Source organism: Epinephelus fuscoguttatus, linkage group LG17 (assembly GCF_011397635.1).
Source record: "Epinephelus fuscoguttatus linkage group LG17, E.fuscoguttatus.final_Chr_v1".
In the NCBI taxonomy this organism is placed as follows: domain Eukaryota; kingdom Metazoa; phylum Chordata; class Actinopteri; order Perciformes; family Serranidae; genus Epinephelus; species Epinephelus fuscoguttatus.
The window spans coordinates 39,262,041-39,283,957 of NC_064768.1; the positions used below are offsets into that span (position 1 = coordinate 39,262,041).

The 21,917-nt window shown below is 46.0% G+C and overlaps 1 protein-coding gene across 2 annotated transcripts in view; it reads left to right on the forward strand.

The window, feature by feature from the left end:
• Positions 1 to 21,917, forward strand: part of LOC125904552 (growth factor receptor-bound protein 10-like) — a 60,472-nt gene that overhangs the window by 19,869 nt on the left and 18,686 nt on the right. The window contains exons 4-7 of one of the 2 annotated variants that reach the window (XM_049602029.1): positions 2,606 to 2,831; positions 4,671 to 4,794; positions 19,186 to 19,342; positions 21,799 to 21,914. In XM_049602029.1, the coding sequence (XP_049457986.1) occupies positions 2,606 to 2,831; positions 4,671 to 4,794; positions 19,186 to 19,342; positions 21,799 to 21,914 (623 nt within the window). Of the gene's footprint in view, positions 1 to 2,605; positions 2,832 to 4,670; positions 4,795 to 17,613; positions 17,752 to 19,185; positions 19,343 to 21,798; positions 21,915 to 21,917 lie in introns of those variants that run through there. The other variant, XM_049602030.1, reaches the window with a different exon arrangement.

Sequence of the window (21,917 nt, forward strand, 5' to 3'; positions counted from 1 at the left end):
AAGGATACTTCGACGTGGTGTATCCTTGAAGTACCCATGTTGACTGGAGGAGCCGGGGATGAACCGCCGATCTTCCAATTGGTGGGCGACTTGTTCTGCCTCTGAGCCACAGTACATGAAGTACAAAGCTAATGTTAGGCTGTAAACGAGTTACACCACGGTTGCACAACCTGACCTTAAACCAAGTTCGGCGTGATGCCCTGTACTCTCATTTAGCCACACATTTTTAAAAAGAACATAAAAGCCTCAAAATGTACGAGTGCGTTCTTGAAATGGTTACCGGTCAGTACCACTAATGTTCCGTTAGATTTAGGACTCCTTATTGTATTTGATGTCCTTTAGCTGACCACTGTCACAAGAGAGAGACTGTGTGTGTGTGTGTGTGTGTGTGTGTGTGTGTTTTGGTGTCCTACTTTGGTGTCCTGGTCATTTGGTCACCATGTGCCATGGACAGGCTGGTGAACGTTCCCCGAGTGCTGTAATTTTTTCTGCAGGAATGTCAGGAATTCTGTGTGTGGTGTCGGGGTTGGACGCACGTAGGACCAAAGGGCTTTGGACACACACATACACACACACACACACAGACGCACATGGAGACATACCACACTTGTGAGGACATCGAACAGACCTCTTGAACTTATTCTGTAAGTGTATAGCAGCAATATTTTTATGCTGCTTTCCACTTCTCCCCACTGGTTGACAGTGCACGTTAGCTTGTAAGAGGTGGAGGTTTAGGGAATACATTTCTGTAGGCCAGAGAAATGGTAAACAATCCCTGAAGGCCGATAGATTTTGCAGTATGACGTATTAATCCCAGACTGACCTCCGTTAATTAGTAACAGTTCAGCTTGAAAGACACGCACTGACTGGCAGCTGCCTTGTTGACTGTCCTGTAAAGACCCTCTCACTGTGGTTAGGTTGGTTGTCCCGTCTGTGGGTGACTGTTTCTTCCAACTTCCAGTTCTTGACGGACAACTCAGGGCCTTGAATGACAGGTTTCACATAATCTGACCAATGGGGAGCGGGCCAGTTAGTGTACTACACAGCCATTGGAAGGAATCCAAGCCAAAGTGAAATCCAACACGAGGAGTGAAACTACAAAACAAGTCTGTGTGTTCTCTCTCCCTTTGGTGTTGTGCTCAACGGTTCAGGACCACGATGTGCTTCTGGCAATAATTTGGCTGTTGACCGTGTTAAATTACAACTAATTAAAGGTGCTAGTCACAATGCTGCGGCTTTGTCTCAGCATGTGCAGTAGGAGTGGGACAAAAGGTCAGAATGCTCCGCTGTGTGTTTAAAGTAAAACAAGTAACCCTTTATTGACCCTGAAGTAAACTTTTAACCCTAAAAGACTCTGTAACGACAAATTGGCTTCCAGTAGGGCGGCTGTGGCTCAGTAGGTCGAGTGGTTATCTACCAGTCAGGCTGTCGGTGGTTCGATCCTCGGCCCCTGCAGCTGACTTGTGTCTTTGCTCCCCCAGAGACTGTGCTGTCAGTGTGTGAGTGTTTATCTGATGAGCAGGTGGAACCTTGTATGGTAGCCTCGGTCACTTCTGTATGATTGTGTGTCAGAGATGGGACCAAATCACAAGTAAGTCTCAAGTCTTTGTGCTCAAGTCCTAATTTAGACAGGCAAGTCCAAGTCAAATCAAGACCAAAAACTCCAAGTCCTACACTTTGAGTTTTGAGTCCCAAACAAGTCATGATGCACTCTCTTCCCCCAGTGTAATTCAGTTTTAACAATGGAGTAATAACGTTAGCTTAGCATTAGCTCATGAACTATCGTAGCTGGGAATTATGTCATGCCCAAGCTGAACATGTCTTAGTTAGGGCCGCCCCCTGATAGACGACTAGAAAGGTCATTAGTCGCCAAGATTTCATTGGTAGCTTCATCGCAGGAAAAAAAAACAACTGGAGAATTAAGTGTCGACTTGTCTTGAATCAAAGGTGTTGATTCAGGAAATGAAGGGAAATCGAGTTGCAAGTCTTTGGGTGTCACATTGGGGTCATTTACAAGAGGATTTATCAAATAGTTGTTATATCTATATCAATGAAATTGACATTGAGATAGTTATCGTTGTATCGTCCAGTCCCGGTGTGTGAATGAGTGAATGGTGCTTGTGTTGTAAAGCGCTTTGAGTCGCCACTAAGACTAGAAAAGTGCTACTGTATATAAAGGCAGTCCATTTATCATTTAATATTTTCTCTGTCTGTCTTTAAATACAGAAGTAGAAATACAAGATACATCAATTGCAACGTAGAAGTGTCCATAACCAGACTTCTAGTTTGTCTTGTTTTACTTTGATAAAGGCTTTCATATCAACTGTGAAAACTACAGAGAAAGAATGCAGATCCTCACTGAACTTTGCCGCCACAGTTACAGTAGACAGATTGAGTTTTTTGCAGACAGTCCCCTCTGCAGTCCATGAAGGATGACTTCTAATGACATCAGCTGGTACTAGATGGTTTAAAAATAACCTCTCAAACACTGGTTCCCACTGAGGCCACTGGATATCTGCTGTCCTGCAGCGTCTACTGTCACTGTCACTGTCACTCACTTTCTTTTTCCACCCTCTCCCATCCCACTATCGGCCCTCTTCCACAGATGACGACGTGGACCTGGAGCAGCTGGTGAATGACATGAACTCCTCCATGGAGAGTGTGTACCCCGTGCAGGCAGACACGGCGCTGCTCCTGAACAACGGCCACGTGCACACTCCCGACCACCACCACCAACATATGCACCCTGCCTACCCGGGACACGGCCAGGCCCACCGTCGTCACACCCCGCCTCTGCGGCACTCTCAGCCCATGCACATCCAGGCCGTCAGGTAGACTCTCATTACCTGCCCCCTGCATCGATTTCTCTGTCTTCTACTGAAACACACAACTGGAAGTACTGTCTCCTGTTTGTCTTTGGCTCTGTGTGCTTCATTTGGTTTGTTTGCATCAGCACCACACTGCAGTGGTGCCCCTGGAAATTTTTCATAAGTGTGGCTGCATGGGGGCACTGACAATGTTGGGGTGGCACACCAAAACAACAAGCTACGACTGAATTTCAGGAATTTGGTTATGCTATCAAAGTATACAGGCTAGGTGAAAACTATGTCAGTATGGAGAGTTAAGGAATGGCATACTCACATCTGATGTGCTTAGACTAACACTGGTACAGTTATCATTTTGAGTTCCACAACAATCCTGTTTTAATGTGTCATGTGTCTGTATATGTTGACTGTGTAACTGCAGAGTGACACAGACACACCACCGCACGAGTATCAATGCTCCTAACGTAGTGGGCCACATGCATAGGCCTTGACATACGCTTCGTATAGAACTGACGCGCAAGTATTAATCTGCTTCTAGGCGATTCATTGTTCCTCAATTAGGATGGTTATTTTTCTCCTTAACGTTGAGATGAAATACAATTTACTTTTTTAGCCCTTTTCGGTCACATCCCCACACATTTTGTGCACCTATTTGAAAATATATGCCAAATTTGTTTTTGTTTTTTTTTACAGAAAATCTGTTTCTTCATATTGGTAGAGACCCTTTTAGGGCCGACGTCACAATGACGTCATTTTGTTACCTGGAGGTGCAGCTGCCTCTCCCCCATAGGGCTGTAGGCTCCATAGGAGTGTTGAAATGTGTTTGTCTTGTTGTGTTATTGGGAGCCAGAATAGAAGGAGTCATGGCTCAAAACCAGCCGCCACTGCCCGTCAACAAAAACAAAGACAACTATGGTTAAATGTGATAAGACCAAAGGACTGGACGGAGGCCATCATCAAAAATGCTCACATGTGCAGCGCACACTTCATATCAGGTTAGGGAAAAAGTATTTCCTGTTGTAGGGATGAATAAGGTTATGTGTATTAAGGGTTATCATGTCCACCTCATCAGAAACTGGGGAGGGATTAAGAGGAAGATTGGATTTCTCTGCAACGCTAACTTTTTAGCACATTAGCTAACGTTAGCTTCCATAGCAAAACAAACAAGTGTCGTCCTCCTTTGTAAGATTGGCTTCCTGTGACATCATCCATCCACTGAGTGAGAGCATACGGGTCGGCCAGTCTGGTCCCGTTGGTCAAGTAACACTGGTTTGCCATGGCGAAGACAGGCGGCTTTCCCACTTCCTGCTCATGTCTGCTCAGCTTTTTTCTGATCGAGACGTTCAGGAGGTTTTTACCGTGAGCTGAATTATCTGCAGGTAGACGAGGACCTGCTCCTTATGTAGATATAAAAGGCTCATTCTAAGGTAACGAAAACACAGTGATACTTATTTTCATTATAGACAAAAAAAATATCTACTTATTCCTTTTCTGCTGGTGTATCCCCATACACCCTACACACTGGAGCTTTAATTTATATTGTAGCAGCAGCAAAATTAAGTCACATTTTAAATGATGTCACTATAAATCTACTTTTAAGTCACCTGGAGCTTTTTAAGGCAGATTTTATGCCATGGATACTTTGCTTTTTTATCCCAAACTCTCAAAATGTCATGTTGCTCAAAGGTCAAAGAGAAAATTAACCTTTCCGTCTAATATATGACGTGTGCTGCACTTTATTTTTATACCCAAATACCATCAGTTTTATACCCATCATCATGTACAGTGTTGTGAGCCTTTCTCTGGTCACCCGGCCATGACAGCAGTGTGTGTCTCCCTCTGCAGGTGCCTGCAGGAAGAGCATCAGCTGCGTCCAGCCTCCCTGCCCGCCATCCCCAATCCTTTCCCCGAGCTCTGCAGCCCAGCAAGCTCCCCCATCCTCAGCCCCATACAGAGCTCCGACAACCACGTAAGTACGGCCATAACCACCTTACCTGCGCCGATACACACTCACTGATGCTCTACAGGTGACGGGAGGAGGGAGGAGAGGAAACAAGGAAACATCACCCACTGTTTTGTATGTTTTTGAAATAGTTACCGGTCACTACCACCAAAACTGTTAATACTTGATGTCCTTTGCATGACCACCATCACAAGAGAGGGTGTGTGTGTGTGTGTGTGTGTGTGTGTGTGTGTGTGTGTTTTCAAACCAGCTGACTGGCCTGTTATGTTCAGGTCAGAGCAGCATGTGTTGACTTTGGCGGCAGACGGCCTTTCCTTCCATTACACAACAGCTCACCCTGGGTTATCTGACCATATGTGTGTGTGTTATAATGGAAGCATCATTATCAATCACATGTACACACACAGACACACACACACACACGGGGTGACAGACGTGTTTTGCTGCGGATGGAGGTGAGCGATGTCCTCAGGATGCTGCAGACAGAGCGCAGACTTCCGCAGCAGAGCTGGGAATACAACTCTGAACCTTCTGAGTCTGTCTGCTGGCTCCGGCAAGACAGGCGCCCGTTTCCGGTTCACACGCTTAAACCTTGGCTCTTAACGTCACCGTATGTGCGTGCGTGTGTGTGTGTGTGTGTGTGTGTGTGTGCGCGTGCCCTTCCTTCCCCCGGTAGAGCCTCCTGTCCCAGGAATGTTCCATCTCTCTCAAAGACATTTTCAGGATGCCCACCCTGAACCACAAAAGTTATTTTAGATGCTCAATCTTTCTTCTAAACTCCCACACGCAGATACACGCATAGGTGGCATTATTAAGATCACACACACACAGACACACACACACACACACACACACACACACACACACGATAAGACAACGCATTATCTTTGCACATCGTTGACATCATCTCACAAGGTCTGGAGTCAGAGAGCTGGTTTGCAGTTTGCACAAAGGATCTTTTGTGTGTGTTTGTGTGAGAGCAGACCAGATGTTGCATCATGTCTCGTTCCCAGAACATCTTCATTCTGTCCACTTTTGTTCACTTTAGTTCATTTCACTGTTGTTTCATGTGTCTGAGGAGGCCAGCACGCGCTAAAGACAGGGAATATACATTTGTGTTTCGTGATAACGAGTGTATTAAATCCAGTTTAATATTTCCTGAAGCTGCTCATCATGTGCTTTGTGTCTGACATCGATGACTCGTCCCTACTGTAATGTTTCTGTCACATTATGGTTCGGAGGTCTGGCAGTGTTTTGCTTCTTCTTCATTGCATGTTTCATGGCATGTTACCAGGTTGGAGTCGGCAGGAAATTCTTCAAGACTACTTACTGGTAGAAAAACAGGAAGATGGTAGTATTCTTCCAGCGCAAACGGCGATAAAGCTCGCACTGGAAGGAAAGATCACTTCCAACATTCCTTCATGTTTATCATCGTCAGCAAAAGAGAAAACGCTTTTGGCTGAACAAGCAGAGGAGGTGGCTGGGAGACTGATAAATGAGTGGCTGGAGGTGATGGGGATCATGGGAAACAGAAAGCAGCAGTGTAAAGAATCATCACTTACAATCATTTATCGATATGATGGTCACACATTAAAGGGACAGTTCAGCCCCAAATCAAACATACATATTTACCCTTTTACCTGCAGAGCTTTTTATCAGTCGAGATTGTTTAAGTGTGAGTTGCCAGGCGTTTGAGACGGCGGCCATAGAGATGTCTGTCTTCTCTCCAATAAAATGGAGCTAGAAGGCACTCAGCTTGTGGTGCTCACAGCGCCAAAAAACACAATTTAAAAACTCAACATCAATGTGTCTTTCTAGAAATCATGACCAGGTTACTCAAGATAGTCCACAGACCTTGCCTTGGGGTGGCAGTGGCTCATCCATAGAGTTGTGAGTTGGGATCGCTAGCTCAAGTATGGAGCATGCACTGGTAGCTCGAGAGGTGCCAGCTCGCTTCCTGTGCACTACTGAGGTGCCCTTGAGCATCACACTGAATCCCAAACTGCTTGGGGCGCCTGTCCAAGGCAGCTCCCTCACTCTGACATCTCTTCATTTAGTGCATGTGCTTTATAAACCTGAACAATGGTATAACATGGCGATAGCAATCACTTACTATCCTCGTTATATGAGAGCTGTCCTCTGCTTGAAGGAGCTTCCAGACCTCCAAGACCCCAGTTTGCAGACATTTTTGGTCGCTGTTTTTCTTCTTAAAGTTAGCTGCTAGCTGCTGTCGGCTACTTTTTAAATCTCCTGCAGTGAGTCGCACACTTAGAGGCTGTACATATGTGCCTTTTTTTACACCCTCAAATTCATTGTTTTCAATGTAGACGTGTGGCAGGCATGCTCAAATGCCAGAGCGATGCCATCGTGCACCGCATGTGTTCCCAAGAGTCTATTTTTTTTTTCAGGGTGCAGGAGATAAACAGAGTTCAACTTCAAAGCAGTTCAAAGCAGCGGCGTGCACCACGTCATGTGACAAGGAATGACCAGTATCTAGATATCGTTCCCCTCCTGCATAAAAACATGTTGATGGTATCTATGGAGGAGAAGCTTATCATTTTGGTGCAGGGATACTCAAAGCTGTACATCTGTGCCACAGACAATATTTCTGGCATAATACACACTTACGGAAGAACACCTGGAAGAAGATCAGCTCTGCATTCAGGATCTCTGGTAAATAGGCTATGATACAGTGCTGGTTATGATCGCCTAGCAACCTTAGACGCAACCTGCCTCTGCGCCCTTGAAAGTACACACAGAGTAGGCACAAGACCACCGCCCAGCGTCCGACCACACATTTTCCAGCCCTTTGAAGACACGGGATGTGTACGGTCCCTTAACATGTCATCAAAACATCATCCTGTCCTGCTGGCTTTCCTGTTCATACCGACATTGTTTTGGTGCTGTACCTTCAATGCCGGCTTAAAGGCCAAACAAGTCTGTCCACCCATTCGGCGATTGGACCTGTCATACAGAGCTGTTAGGCGGAATAACAGTGTGAAATTCCTGACTTGAAAAGTCAGTGTAAAGGAGTTTAAGTCTTGTTTAACAGTGGTATGAGTGCGTAGCATCCTAAACCAGTCCCAGTATTAACTGGCCGCCTTGGGTGGATGCGTGTGGAACCATCATGTACTTTCATCCTTTCTAATGCCATGGTTAGCCTTAGGCTGATTGAATGAAACCATCTCTGATCCAATCACTTAAGTTCCACAAGACCACCGTCACACTGGCCAAGACATGGCCTTTAACTCCAGACATAAGTGCGTCTGTTGACATGCTATGTTGTGTAATGTCCTGTGCAAGCTAACGGAAAGGCTAAAGGCTAGCGAAGGCTGTGAAGATGTACATGTACTATGCATGGAGTCAGTTTAGTAATGTTGTCAGAGGAGCACTGAGAAAGGGTTACACAACAATGCAGACTCTCAGACAAGCTGTGCGTTGGTCTGCAGACATAGTTGCATCGTATTTGCATTGGCATGGTTTTATCATAGGATCTCTCTCCCTCCAGCTGTAGAGTTGGAATCTGAACATTCTTCACTAAGCTTCGGTCTTTCTCAAAGAATACACAGCTTATATTGTGAGCCAGCAGAACTGTGTGTGTGCGTGACACGACAAGTTTATGGCCTGCGTTGCCTTTGATAACATAAATGGATTTGTCCTCAGGGGGTCATGAAGAGATAACATGAGTCTGCATCTCCATCAGACTCTTCCAAAATAAGTTCAGGGGGATACCCATCTCATAGTAAATCTCATTGAACTCTTTACCTTGAATCTGGGAGCTGCTAATGCCAAAGCTTACTCACTAGTCCGTCTGTAGTTATTGCTGAACTCCGATAGTTTCCCACGCATGTTGTGGCAGTCTTACACCACACAGTTGATAATGTTACCCCGGCTTTCACAAGGATTTGTTCAGATCCTGTCTGTCATCACTGGGCAAATGGGTTTGCTTTGGCATCGTGACTGCGGCTGTAACGCAACTTGTGCTTTTATTTGTGGCCAGAGACGCGGCATTACAAACATCAGGGACAGCAGGGAGGCCCAGTGGTTAAAGAGACCATCTCTCAAGCAAAGAACTCGGGTTCAAGCCCCCTGTGTTGGCAAGCATCCACCCTGCTGAAGTAGCTTAAGCAAGAAGCTGAACCCCTTCCAGCTCTGGGTTCACTGCTCTTTAAATGACCCTGACCTTTGACCTCCTTGTGGAGAAAGGCAAGAGAAAAGACGGTTTTAATGACGAAAAAGGGATGTGAAAGAGTCAGTTTCTCATGGTTTTTTCTATTCAGTGCATGGTGTGATTATTTGGTGCTTGCGAAATTGCAAAACAAAAATTTAAAGCAGCTAATTGACAAAGAGGATCGCACTTTGGTGCTGTCTGCAGTCTCGATTGGTGTTTTCTTTTTTAATCATGTCAGCTAGGGACAGCAGTGTGGTCACTCAGTCCACCAGTTTGGTCCAGACTGAAAAACCTCAACAAATTTTGGATGAACTGCCATGACCTTTTGCAAGAACACTCATAGTGCCCAGAGGAGGAATCCTATCATCTCTCGCGATCCCCCCGACTTTTCCCTTTAGCACATGGGTGTCAGACACGATATGCATATGCACGATAATGCACTTGTGAAGGCTAAGAGGTGCAAGGTTTCAGAAGCAAGTGAGTAGCCTACTTTGTTTCAGAGGCTTTTCCACCGTGACCACAATACAGTTCTCTAAAAAAACAACAACAATAAATGCTTATTGTGGTCATGTTTTAAAGATATAAAACAGATGCTAAATATTATCAATCAGCAGCTTAAGTACAAAAGAACCTGTGTCAGACTTTGGTTTTAAAACGATATTTGGGGAACCTTCTTGCTAAGGCACTGCAAAAACTTCAGTGATTGGTTTGTAAAGCAGGGGATGACTTAATGTCCTTCCTCAATAGCTTCCACTTAAGTTTGTTGTTGTTAGCCGCTGCTGCTAATTAGCTCGTGCTATCACCCTGGAGACCTTCAGTGCTGCCTCTAACGTGTTTAACAGCTGCAGGAAGTTTGTGGATCTGGTGGGGTGTCGTGCGATAGGAGATTAGACCTTCGGTGCAATCCTGTTGTCTTCCTCTGGAACTGTGAAAGACGTCCACACTGTGACATGTTTAACTCTCTACAGTGTACTGCAGTTGATGTTCTTCTTCCCTGTGTTCATTAGCGGCTTGCAAGCCAAGTTTAAAGGAACTCGTACAACCACCCAAGTTGTCAGTGTGTAGATCCTGCCTGTGTTAGTGAATGGAAGCAGTCTGGTTTCATATTATCTGCTATGATTTTAATTATTGGAATAAGGCATAATAGTAAATATGTCCCATTATCGACAGATAATTTATCGGCTCAAAATATATATTGTGCATCCCAAAGTAATACAATTTAAAATGGTGCATAAATACTATGGTAAAACAATAAACAGTAATACAGTAATACTATTATTACTATAGGAATGTTCCATGTTCCATTGAACCACTTTTTCACCCTCTGGTTGTGTCGTATTGATAATGTACGGAAACTTTTATGCTATTAAATTATATAAAATAATTCAGGAAATACCCTTTAATAGCAGCTCTGTGCTCAGTGGTTTGATAATACCATGCTTTACCCTGTGTCATTTCCTTATCTGTGTCCCTTAGTGCATAAAGAAGGTTGTAACAGCTGATTGCCGAAGATGACAGTGCCCCCAAACAAATATTTATAGAAGAATATTTATGGTCCCCGTGTCCTGATGTAGCAGTGTCATAAAAACTAATTTAACTCAAGCTCTGAGTCACACACTCTCTCTGTTTAGGACTCATACCTCCCCCTCTGTCTACGGTCAGCTGATCAACTCCTGCACGCAATGGTCTGCTGACCCACTGCAATCAGATCAGGTGCATTTACGTGTGTGTGTGTGTGTGTGTGTGTGTGTGCGCGCGCATGTGTGTAAAGATGGTGGTGAAACCTTGTTCAACAGAGTAGGCTTATAAGGACACTTAGTCACTGTAGTTTGTGCTGTAGCTCAAGATGTTTTATGTAAAATTAAATGTGTGTGTGTGCGTGCGTGCGTGCGTGCGTGTGCGTGTGTGTGTGTTTTTCAAGGGAACATGCAATTCTTTGATACACACACACACTTGAATCTTAGACTGTCAATAAAGATGGAGGATGCGTCTCTGCTTCCTCCCACTGTACAAAAATGAAGCCAAAATATCCGGGATACAGCTGCTGCCATCTTGCACTGGTGACATCATTTGAAGCCAGAGTTTGTACAGCAGCGATCTCTGTGGTGTCGGGTTCCTGCTGTACAGCCAGTCGCGAGTAGTGCCATTGACCAAGAGCACACCATTTGGTGCATGCAGCTGTCAATCACGACATCAAACCCCCAAATGTAAAACCCAACGTATCAGAAATGTGAGCACTTGAACACAAACATCAGCGTAATAAGTTTATGACCTGTACTGCAGCCAGCCACCAGGGGGTGATCAACATGTTTTGGCTTCATTTTTGGGGAGCTGTCATGTTGTCCGTCTTTATTACACAGTCTGTAGCTTGAATGCGTCAGGACTCAGGAAGAGCACTGGGCATTAAAACCAGTTTTGGGATTACACCTCCCTAGTCCGTCACGTGATGCCATTGGGCCCAAAGACCTTTTCCTATAGACTTACACTAGAAAAGAGACTTCTGTAAATCAGTGGATTTTTTTTTAGCACCACAACCCCAGGGAAATGACTGGTTTCACTATCAGGATTGATCCGCTAACATTTGGAAAGTCCAGAAGAGCCGCACGATTAAATCATTTTATCCCGATTCAAGTTAGTGAGCGTTAAACCACAATTAACCAGATCAGCCGGTGGACGTCTCTGGTGCGCTTGCTTTATGGGGCCAATGATGTGGAAGCAGCGTCAGTCATTCAGGTCATTTCATACCACAGGTTCCACCTTCAACGCTGTATCCATCTGAAGGAGCTAAGCCTATTACTTGCAGCTACATGAGATGCTTTACCTGGCTTGACCTGGCTGATGGTTGATGCCACAGTTTCCTTGGTTGTGTTGAGTTCGGACAAACGGCAGGTTCCAGTTGCAGAGTAATCATCGTATTTATTCACACCACCAAACACGGGTTGAATAAATGTCCATTTCTTTATCTTTCAGTCAAACAGAACACAGCTGCACACCATCCCGCACCACAGTCAAAAACCTGTTGTCCTTTCGGGGTGAAACACCCGTCAGCAACTAGGGTTGGGTCAGTTCTCGGTAATACCAGTTCGTTTCGGTACTCCTTCTTTTTTTTTTTTCTTTTTTTTTAAGACCGACTGGACCGCATACGTCATTTTATAGTCTGTGTCTGCCTCTCCGCCAAGCGCACAGCGAGCAGGAGAGAGGGGTGGGGGTGGGGACTAACGGCAGGGCCACACTGCCTGCGAAGCACAGCGCACCGAAATTCTCGCGCAAGCCGGAGCACTTCTGTTCACATCGGACGCGCATTTCTCCACGCCAGGTCGACAAGCGGTTCTGCTCCCAGCTGTTGTCTCTGTCACATCTGGGGCTGTTTTTCCATCATGGGTAACTGCCTGGCTCGACACATTCACTCGTGGCTTGCAAATTTAATTGTAAGGAATAAAAGAAAAGAAACTGTCACTCTGTTGTCCTATGGTCGTTTTTTATTTTAAATGAGTCAATTGCGCCCCCCAAGTGGCGAAAATCCGGTATTACTGACTTGATGCGGTTTTTCACAAAAACCTGACCGGTTATTTTTTTCTCATACCGACCCAACCCTACCAGCAACAGTGTTGTTCCTACCTTTATACAATAATGCTTCAACTATCAATATGCCACCACCATGTACATACATAGTAAATACAATTAATGTCTGCTGAATGAAATGTCATATTTGGCTCCTACACCATCAGTCAGAGACCCCTCAGTTGACTGAGATTTCTTTGGTCAGTCAGTGTGACGTTTGGCTCCTAGATGTACAGGGCACACTGCTCTGTAGTGCACACGCTGCTCTCCGATACAGGCAGCTGCAGACCCAGACCCAGGATGTGTCTGAGTGAGACTGAGGCAGCTACCCATAGCTGTGCTCGGTCAGGCTCTGAGATAACTTCATCTTCTGCCTTCTGCTTAAAAGTGGTGAATTTCCAGCTCAGAGACACTTAATGAAATAGAGTCTCTGGCTTTTGTTTGAAATCTAGTGTCTGCAAAGAAAACGTTGCACATTTCTGACCCATTGTAAGTGTAGTTGGCCCCCATTAGCTTTTGAGACTAACTTGGCTTGCTAACTGCGTCAACATCCCACCGAATTCTGTTCAAATGCGGGAAATATGGGGAAAAAAAGAAAGAAATAGTTCAATATTCGTGTTGAACAGCCAAAACAGAGTCGGGTAAAGCCCTACAACTGCTGCTACATTCAGTTTTTCCCGAGCAGCAACCTCCAGCGCTGAGATAGTGACGTCAGCGCACAAGTGCCAAAAGCTGCAGTTCCTCTAATGGCCACTTGAGGCTGGCTCCAAGAGCGAGTCAATCCCCTTAGACCTCCATGTTAATGTCCAACTTTACTGCAGAAATAAACGTGTTTACAGCCTGGTACAAAAAAATGCTTTGGTCCCAGTAGCTAATTTCCCGTTTGTGACAACCGTGAAGGAGGTGAAGTTTTATATAACTCACCTGTTTATATATTATCAAGGCTTAATGCTACGCATGATTGAGAGCAGGCCGCTTTGAGTGACAGGCTGTGTGCCAATAGTGTCCTCAGCATTTCAGTCATATCCATCCCTCGCTCCTCCACTCCTCTCGTCCAATATGGTCACTTCTGGCTCCAAAAAAACAAGATGGCGATGGCTGAAATGCAGAAAAATACGAGTCCATAAAACAGTGGGTGATGTCACAGCAGCTAGTCTGTGATTTTTTCCATAGAAACCATCAAAGCACAACCAGATAATTATGAGAGGTGATTGTTTAAGGGACCTAATTTGTTGTAATATTTAGATGAACTCTTGTTTGAGGTAATTGTCTCTCAATTTGGGAGCCAGAAATTGTGATGGTTAGCATGTGATTGCAGCACTGATGAAACCATTCTTAAAATTAATGAACACAAGGTTAAATGTTAATTCCTGAAGACGGAGTTTACACACACCCTTTGCTCCTCACGACTTTTATCACGTAAGATCGATGATATGTTGAACATGACCAAACAGCAGGTTTTCATTCTGCTGTGGAACTGGGGATGGAGAGCTTTTAGTTTCCTGCTCAGACTTCTTTCCAAATGAAGGATGATGTGAGGACGGGATCTTTGCATGGAAAAATAAATCACTGTGTAAACTTTTCTGCCAAATCTTCTCAAGTTTTTTTTTTTTATTATTATTTTAATATCTGCCGGGTCAAAAAGTGATTCATCTTCTGTTTCACTGCATCGATTTCACAAACGCCCACATGACTTTATTCTTCGGCTGATATTAACATGCGAAGGGATTCCCAGAACTGACTGGTAGATGTGTATCAGTCACGGGAGGCTCTCTGTCTGACTGTGTGCACATGTAACTGAGTGTGTCGTGTCAGTGTCGGGTCGTGGGGATGTGGGGAGGAGAGCCACTCAGTGAGGCTTTGTGGTGGCGCTCCGGTGAGGTAAAATTGAGTTTGGCCTGTCTGCAGAGCTAATCAGCTCTGTCTGGCTGAAACCCGACCACTCGCTGACATGAGAGACGACTGATGCTGTAACAGAGCGGGGTGGGAAGTCGCCACCGACCAGCGTTCAGATGCAGACATTAGTGATGAGGGATTTATACCCCTTTTCAACAGTCATGGGCTGGCTTGGCTTGACTTGGACGATCGGCCCAGCACAGCAGGGGTTTGTATTTCCAGTACAACAGGGCTACTTTCTTTGAAGGTGTGTCTTGTCTTGAGTGTCGACGTTTAAAAACACCGGACTGATCCACGGTTAAAATCATGGATCAGCCCGCGTGTCACATACGTATCACGTACGCGTTACGTATGTGACAGTGTAAATTAGGCTTGCTGCATACACAGCCTAGTTTTATGAAAACACCACCTTTCCAGGAGTGAGATGCTTCTTATACATGAAAATAAAAACCTTGTGGCCGTCACTTCCCCTCCACCCTCCCCCTGAGTCAGTCAAGATTGCCTTTACAATCAGTGGGTGGTGTTACTATGGTCGAGATCTGCTCTAGCTTTAAACAACCAGATCACTTGTGTGTGTCTGTGCTCTTGTGTTAGCTTGTATGATAGGTTTAGGGGCCCATAAACCTCCCGGTCAAGTGGGGCTGACCCTGGCGCAGATTATTGTGTTTGACCTCTGACCCCGAGCGTACTGTGCTTGCACGTGTATGTCTGTGTTTATAGGCATGCAGGTGTCCGTCCATGACCCCTCAATCCAATATGCTGCGGCTCCAAGCCCTCTTAATGTATGTGTGTGTGTGTGTGTGTGTGTGTGTGTGTGCTAACCCCGTGCATTTCCACCCCTCACCCTCCTCTGGTGGACAGGAAAAGAGGGAAGTGGAGGAGGGGGAAACGAGGGGGGAGTCAAGGTGAGTTTAATTTAATCATGTAAAGATGTAACATGGTGAAACGCTGAGCATTTGAATGACTCCAAGGGTAGGAGCAGTCGTGAGTAGGAGTGGGCGATATGGCCCTAAAATAATATCACGATATTTCAGGGTATTTTTGCGATAACGATATGACAAATTAGTCAAATAAATGCATAAATTATTAATTTAAGAAAACAGAACTGCAACAAAATCAGTGATGTAGTTTCACAATTTGCTTCAAATCTTCAGTAAAAACTAAACTGATGTCTCATTTCTTTAGTTTGTGAACAACAACAGTAACTCAGAGTGAGATTCAGATTTTGTTACAATACTAATAGTTCAGCTAAATCAAATCTACTAATTACACATTTAAACAGCTCCCAGATACAGAAACTGTCCCCTGGGATCTATATATATAAATCAACAGCTGATTTCCTTCTTTTAGTAAAATCCTAAATGATTGAGTTGTTTTTTCTCCACCTGGACCTTTATGCTCTGCCATTTCTCCTCTAACCATCAGCTGTAACCTGTGACAGGCTGTTATGATACAGTCACATATATGGAGTTTATTCACGTAGGTTTCCATCAGCAAAGGTTTGTGACAGAATCAGAGAGGAGAGGGAGAGACGCTGTGCTGCTGCCAGAGGAGCCGCTGAATGAGTTCCCTCTGAGCGCTAAGAGAAGGAAAACATTCAGGACGCCACACTTTATTCCACACTACTGAAGCTGCTCCTCTTTTTACTGGAACCACCAAGGAGTCGCTGATCATTTCACCTCCAGCCATGCTTGTTGTTGCCGTGGGTAACAGTATGACGTCAATATGTCAACAAGTCGAAATATTGTGAGTATCACGATATATTTTTTATATGATATCAAAAATGATACAGGTATTATCGTGAAGGAGATGATATGGCACACCCCTCATTGTGAGAAAGTTAAAGAACAAGCAAGTACACAAAGAAACAGATAGACGACATCAGAAAGAGAAGGGAGAACACACACACACACACACACACACACACACACACACACACACTCAGTGTCACACTGTTCCCCAGACGGCTGCAAAACTGCAGCGTGAGACTGGAGGAAAAAGTCGAGCAGTAAAGTCAAAAACCTGCCGGAGCTGGTTGTCATAGTTTACATTTTGTCTTCCTCTTTTGAGAATGTGTGTGTTTGTGTGTGTGTGTGTGTGTGTGTGTGTGTGTGTGTGTATGCCTCAGAGTTCTCATGCACACTGTATTAGGGGCCAGCTGGGTTGGCCTGCGCTCTACACATGAGCCTGATTATGACTCAGTATTGCATTACTGACATTCCTCCATAGCTCTTTTCTCTTTCTCTGTTCCTCTCGCTCCCATCCTCCCTCCCTCCTTTTTCTTTATCTCCCTCTCGCTCTCGGCCGGGCAGATTTGCTGAGCAACCACCCCCCCCCCCCACCCCCCCCATGCCCCCCCCACCCCACCCCCTCCCTACCCCCCTCCCTTGACCCCCTCAGCAAAAGCCCAAACGCCCGACACGTGATCCCCACGGCTTCAGATCGAATCACCCCACCGTTTTCTTTCAAGTGCCTCCTTTGCAGACCTCAAAGCCGTCAGTGTGCGTTACACATGTTGCTCTGGTCCTGACACTCTCGCATAGTATTTCACATACAGCTGAGGAAGGAGGAGGAAGAGGAGGAGGAGAGGGAGGGGGTAGAAATTAAAACCGTCAGGCGGCTCAAAGAAAATGTCAGGGGATGCATAAGAGTAAGGGATGCATGTGTGTGTGTGTTCAGTGATTGGCTTAGTAGTTTGAGCTTGTTCCCCTCCTTCCATGTGTGTGTGGGGAGTTGTGGGTGTATTTTAGGGGAGAGACTGTTAGTTTTGGTGCGGTGCGTTCAGTAAGAGGAGCTGATGGCGAGCTTTTTTCGGGAGGGGACGAGGGGATTTGAACGCAGCCCTGAAGATAAGAGTGTAGAGTACGTGACAGGTAGCAGCTCACCGTTTAAAAATCCCACACTGGGTTAATCCAGTGTGAGGAGGAGGGGGAGGAGGGGGGGGGGAGGAGAAGGAGGAGAGCAGTGGCTCATACCACTCCTCGCAGCTCAGCCTTTATGCTGCCCAGCACAAGAAGAAGGGGCAGGCTGTCTCTCTCGCGCGAGCGCGCGCTCTGTCTCTCTTTCACCCTCGTCCTTCCTCTGTCACTTCCTCCCTCCTCCCCCCTCGCTTCCCTCTTACCTCTCTCACATTCTCCTTGCCAATCTGTCCCTCCCTCTCTCTTTTCTTGACTTCCTTCCCTCCCTCTCCTCTCCTCCTCCTCCTCCTCCTCCTCCTCCTCCTCCTCCCCTCCCTCTCTCCCTCTCTCCCTCTGTCTCTCCGTGTCACTGGAGAGCGTCTCAGTGTGAAAATGCCATCCTGCTCTCCAGACTGTTGCCTCTTTCAGGCTGTGGAGGTAAGAGACTTGTGCGCACGTTCTTTTCTGTTCTGGATGTCCGTCGGGAGCTCTGTGTGTGTGTGTGTGTGTGTGTGTGTGTGTGTGTGGTTATCAGTTTGCAGCGATGAGGACCTTTGCATTTTTCCTCCCCTCAGTGTTTCTCAAACTTTTCTCAAACAAAACTCATGTGTCATGAAATCACTTTTTTCCTGGCGGGGGCGTGAGGGATGAGAGGAGGGAGTCTTCTGGCTCTGCAGGGCCACAGAGCGCTGTGACGTTGTTTCTGGATGCATTCAAAGTCTCTCTTCATGTTGCCGTTCTGGTGTTTTGTGTCATTTCTGGGCCGCTGTCGCTGTCGTTTTTTGGTGTTTCCGCTTTGTGTTGCCATTGTTCGACTTAATTTTCCGTACCACCACCCCCTCCAGCCCTTGCCCATCACTAGCTTTGTGTCTTAATTCATGTAATTTTCAACAGTTGTTGCCCGCTGGTTTTGTGCGATGTGTCGGGCAGCAGAATCCCTGCTGTGGACAGAAGATGTTGAGTATGTGGGTGTGTGAGGATACACACAGAAACACACACACACACACACACACACACGATTTCTCTCTGATATTTGGAAGATAATCTGAGTCGCCTTTGTGGTTTGCAGCCACTTCCCCTATGCCTTTTCGTGTTTGTGTTGTGCTGCATGTGCGAGCTGTGTGTGTGTGTGTGTGTGTGTGTGTGTGTGTGTGAGTCTGCTCGTACAGTGGTGTGAAGCAGCTGGTCTGTGGTTCTCCGTGCAGCAACACACTCAGAGAAGACAAAACTACGCCCGGTTTAAATGTCTCTATGGGCACTTTGCTGAAATGGTTCAAAATGGTGCAACAATGGGAGGAACTCTGGCGCTGAGCTGTGGCCGCTTGCTGCTCCCAGTGGTGACATGTTTAAGGACAAAATGCAACACGTGTAAACGCGCCGTGTTATTTCACCGTCCGAGTGTGAATATGTGGTTTGCTCTACTCTTCTGACTGTGGATATTCTTGCATGCGACAGGAAACATGTCACTGTGGTTTGTGTGCAAGCAGGTTTACACACATGTTCGCGGATGTGCGTGTGAGTAAGTTTGGTTGAGCTGCAGACAAAAGGGTTGAACTGAGCGCTCAGGGGGCCGGACGACCTTTCCTGGACGTCATCCTATTTTTTTTTTAAAGCGGTTCTCATGTTGGAGTGATAGAATAATGTGAACCGGAGCTTTAACATTGGACTTGACAAATACACCTGGTTATGGAGGTAAATGTTGAAGCCTCTGATCCGTCACATTCTCCCTTTTCTCTGCGGATTCAAATTCCCGAAAGTGGCTCGGGATGCGTCACGCCCTCCGAACGTTATTAGACTTTCTGCAGACTGTCACAACACAACCCTCACTGTTCTTATTTACATGTTCCGGTTATTATCCCCGTGTGTTTTCAGATAGTGAAGGTGTGGAGCGAGGATGGGGCCGGTAAGGTGGTGGAGATCCCGGCGGACATGACGGCCAGAGATGTGTGTCAGCTCCTGGTCTACAAGAGCCACTGTCTGGATGACAACGCCTGGACGCTGGTGGAGCATCACCCCATCCTTGGCCTTGGTAAGGATGTGTGTGTGTATACTGAATAATGTGGTGAGTGTGTTTGCATTCAGGTATAGCTTCGGCGCACACTTGCATCTAAATTTATGGTGTTTTTGGCAGGAACAGACATAGATTCGACTTTTTGTGCATCTCCATATCTGCGTTGGTTACATGCAGTGATGTTGCAGTTTATGAAAAGGTGGTTAAACGTCAGTCTGACTTCCCGCCAGGTTAACCTCTGCTAATACGAGCCAAAATCTGTAGTGTTATCAGTTTCCAAACAGACCTTTCGTTTTAGCTTTTTCTGTAGAAGACCACGACTTAATGACAAACTGTGACACATGCCAGGAAAATCTGTCACAAGCATTTACATCAACATTCAGAGAGTGTACAGGAGCCAAACTGCCTCTACTACGTCCCTGTATACTTGTCTGTAGTGGGCTTTAAGGAGTATGCATCATTTCTGCAGGTGTGTTTCAGTCCTGTGTGCGTGTGTGTGTGTGTCTATACCCCTTTTGTGTGTCTCTGCATGGTTGGGGATACTCTCTTGTGTGTACCCTCAGTGTGCATGTTCACTTGAGCATGGCACGAGTGCTTGTATGCCTTCTATACGGCGAGGGGAGGGAGGGAGGTGTGGTGGTCGTAGGATTAAGCATTTTCCATGTTCTGCTCACAAGCCTGTTCCCTCGCAATAATTCGCTCAGCGGGGGGAGAAAACAAAAAAGAAAAACACAGGACCCATGCTCCGCTTCTTCACTTCTGCCGTGCCCCCGTTTGAAGCTTTTTCTCTCGCTCTTTATTTATTTCTCCTCTGGGTCGGTCTTTGTCCTCTGTGAGGCTTTCCTACTCGCGAGTCGTATTTTTAGAGTCAAAGGATGGCTTTGTGCTTTGCTGCTTGATCTGCGTTTCTGGAAAAAAGTGCACTGGAGAGATGGAATGTGAGGTGAGGAGGGAGGGAGGGAAAAAGAGAGGGAGATGAGGGGAGAGAGGAGGAGAGACAGAGAGGGAGAGATCGAGGTGAGGGGGGGGAGAGGGAGGAGGGAGAGGCCCGATCTAAAGCGTCATACCAGAGCTGCGAGGAGCCAATCGCCTCTCTGCATCAGACGAGCCCCTAGCCTTCCCGGCCAATCAATCTCTCCTTAACCCTCCACAGGAAATTCCCCTGCTTGCAGCCAGCGCACACAGACACACACAGACACACACAAATTCAAAAAAACTCAGACATTTCCACCCTGAAGCTGCAGCCAGGATCCTTTTTATAGCGACTGCAGTTTCACCAAAACATATGTACGAGTGTGTGTCTGTTCCTGTGTGTTTTGTCTCAATTAAACAAGACTGTGTGTGTGTGTGTGTGTGTGTGTGTGTGTCCGTGTAAAACTGGAACATCCTGTCACTATCTATTTCCAAGCAGCCTCACTGAGATCATATGCCCTGAACTTCAAGAAACAGAACACACTTACACACACTTACACACACACACACACACACACACACACACACACACACACACACACACAGAGGGAGAAAGTAATTGTGCCTCTGTGGTGCACAGTGAGCAGGTTAGGCCTGTGTGAGCTCTTAATGTGTGGTTGTGTGTTTGTCTGTGGCTTGTACTTTGCTTATGGCTTCACTGCTCTCAGCAATCAGCCTAAATACATGACATCATCTTCCTGCAATGCCCTCACCACCTCCTCCTCCTCCTACCCCTCTCTCCATCTCATACCACTTCTCTCCACCTTCACCTCCTCCCTCCCGGCCTCATAGTGCCTCTTCTTTTCACAGCCCCCCCCTCGTTTTAGCCTTTTACTCTTGTGCTCGTCTCTTAGTAACAGGAGATTTTTTTTCTTGCTGCGTCATTGTATACAGTAACTGGTGATGTGTTTGTGCCTCACACAACATGCAGTTTTTAAGGTGAGAACGGCCAACTGTGACCTTTATTGTGAATTCATGTCATTGAGAGTTATGAGATTTAACAAAGGTGGTTAACTCCTCGGTGTTGCAGACTTGTTCTCTCCATTTTATACGAATTTCCAGTGAAAAATGGGGAAAAGATTTTTTTAAGTACCGGGTAGCATCACACTGACATGTAAAAGCTGTTGTTTCCTGCTGCTCGAGGACACTGTTTGAAACAATTTACAGTAAACCAGGTCCTCTGGCAACAAGGGCGTCTCAGAATATGCTTTCAATATTAAAAAGAGAAGAGAACCGTGAAGAGAAAGAGGGAGAGGAAATGCATGCAGAAGAGCTGCTTGTTATGCTCCACATCAGCGTTAAAGAAAGAGAGAACAATGAGCAGTGAAACTACAGTTAGAGTGTCGGTTATATTCTTATGGTGCTCCTGAATATTAAAACAAGTCAGCCCTGAAGCAGTGTACACTGATCCTAACATCTGTTTGCCTCTGGTTTCATCCCCGAGGACAACATGACCCGGCTGAGGTGACTAACACTGTGGGTCTGTCTGTGTCCTCGTGCAGAGCGGTGTCTGGAGGACCACGAGCTGGTGGTTCAGGTTCAAGCCTCCATGAGCAGCGACAGTAAATTCCTCTTCAGGAAGAACTATGCCAAATATGAATTCTTCAGGAACCCCCTGGTG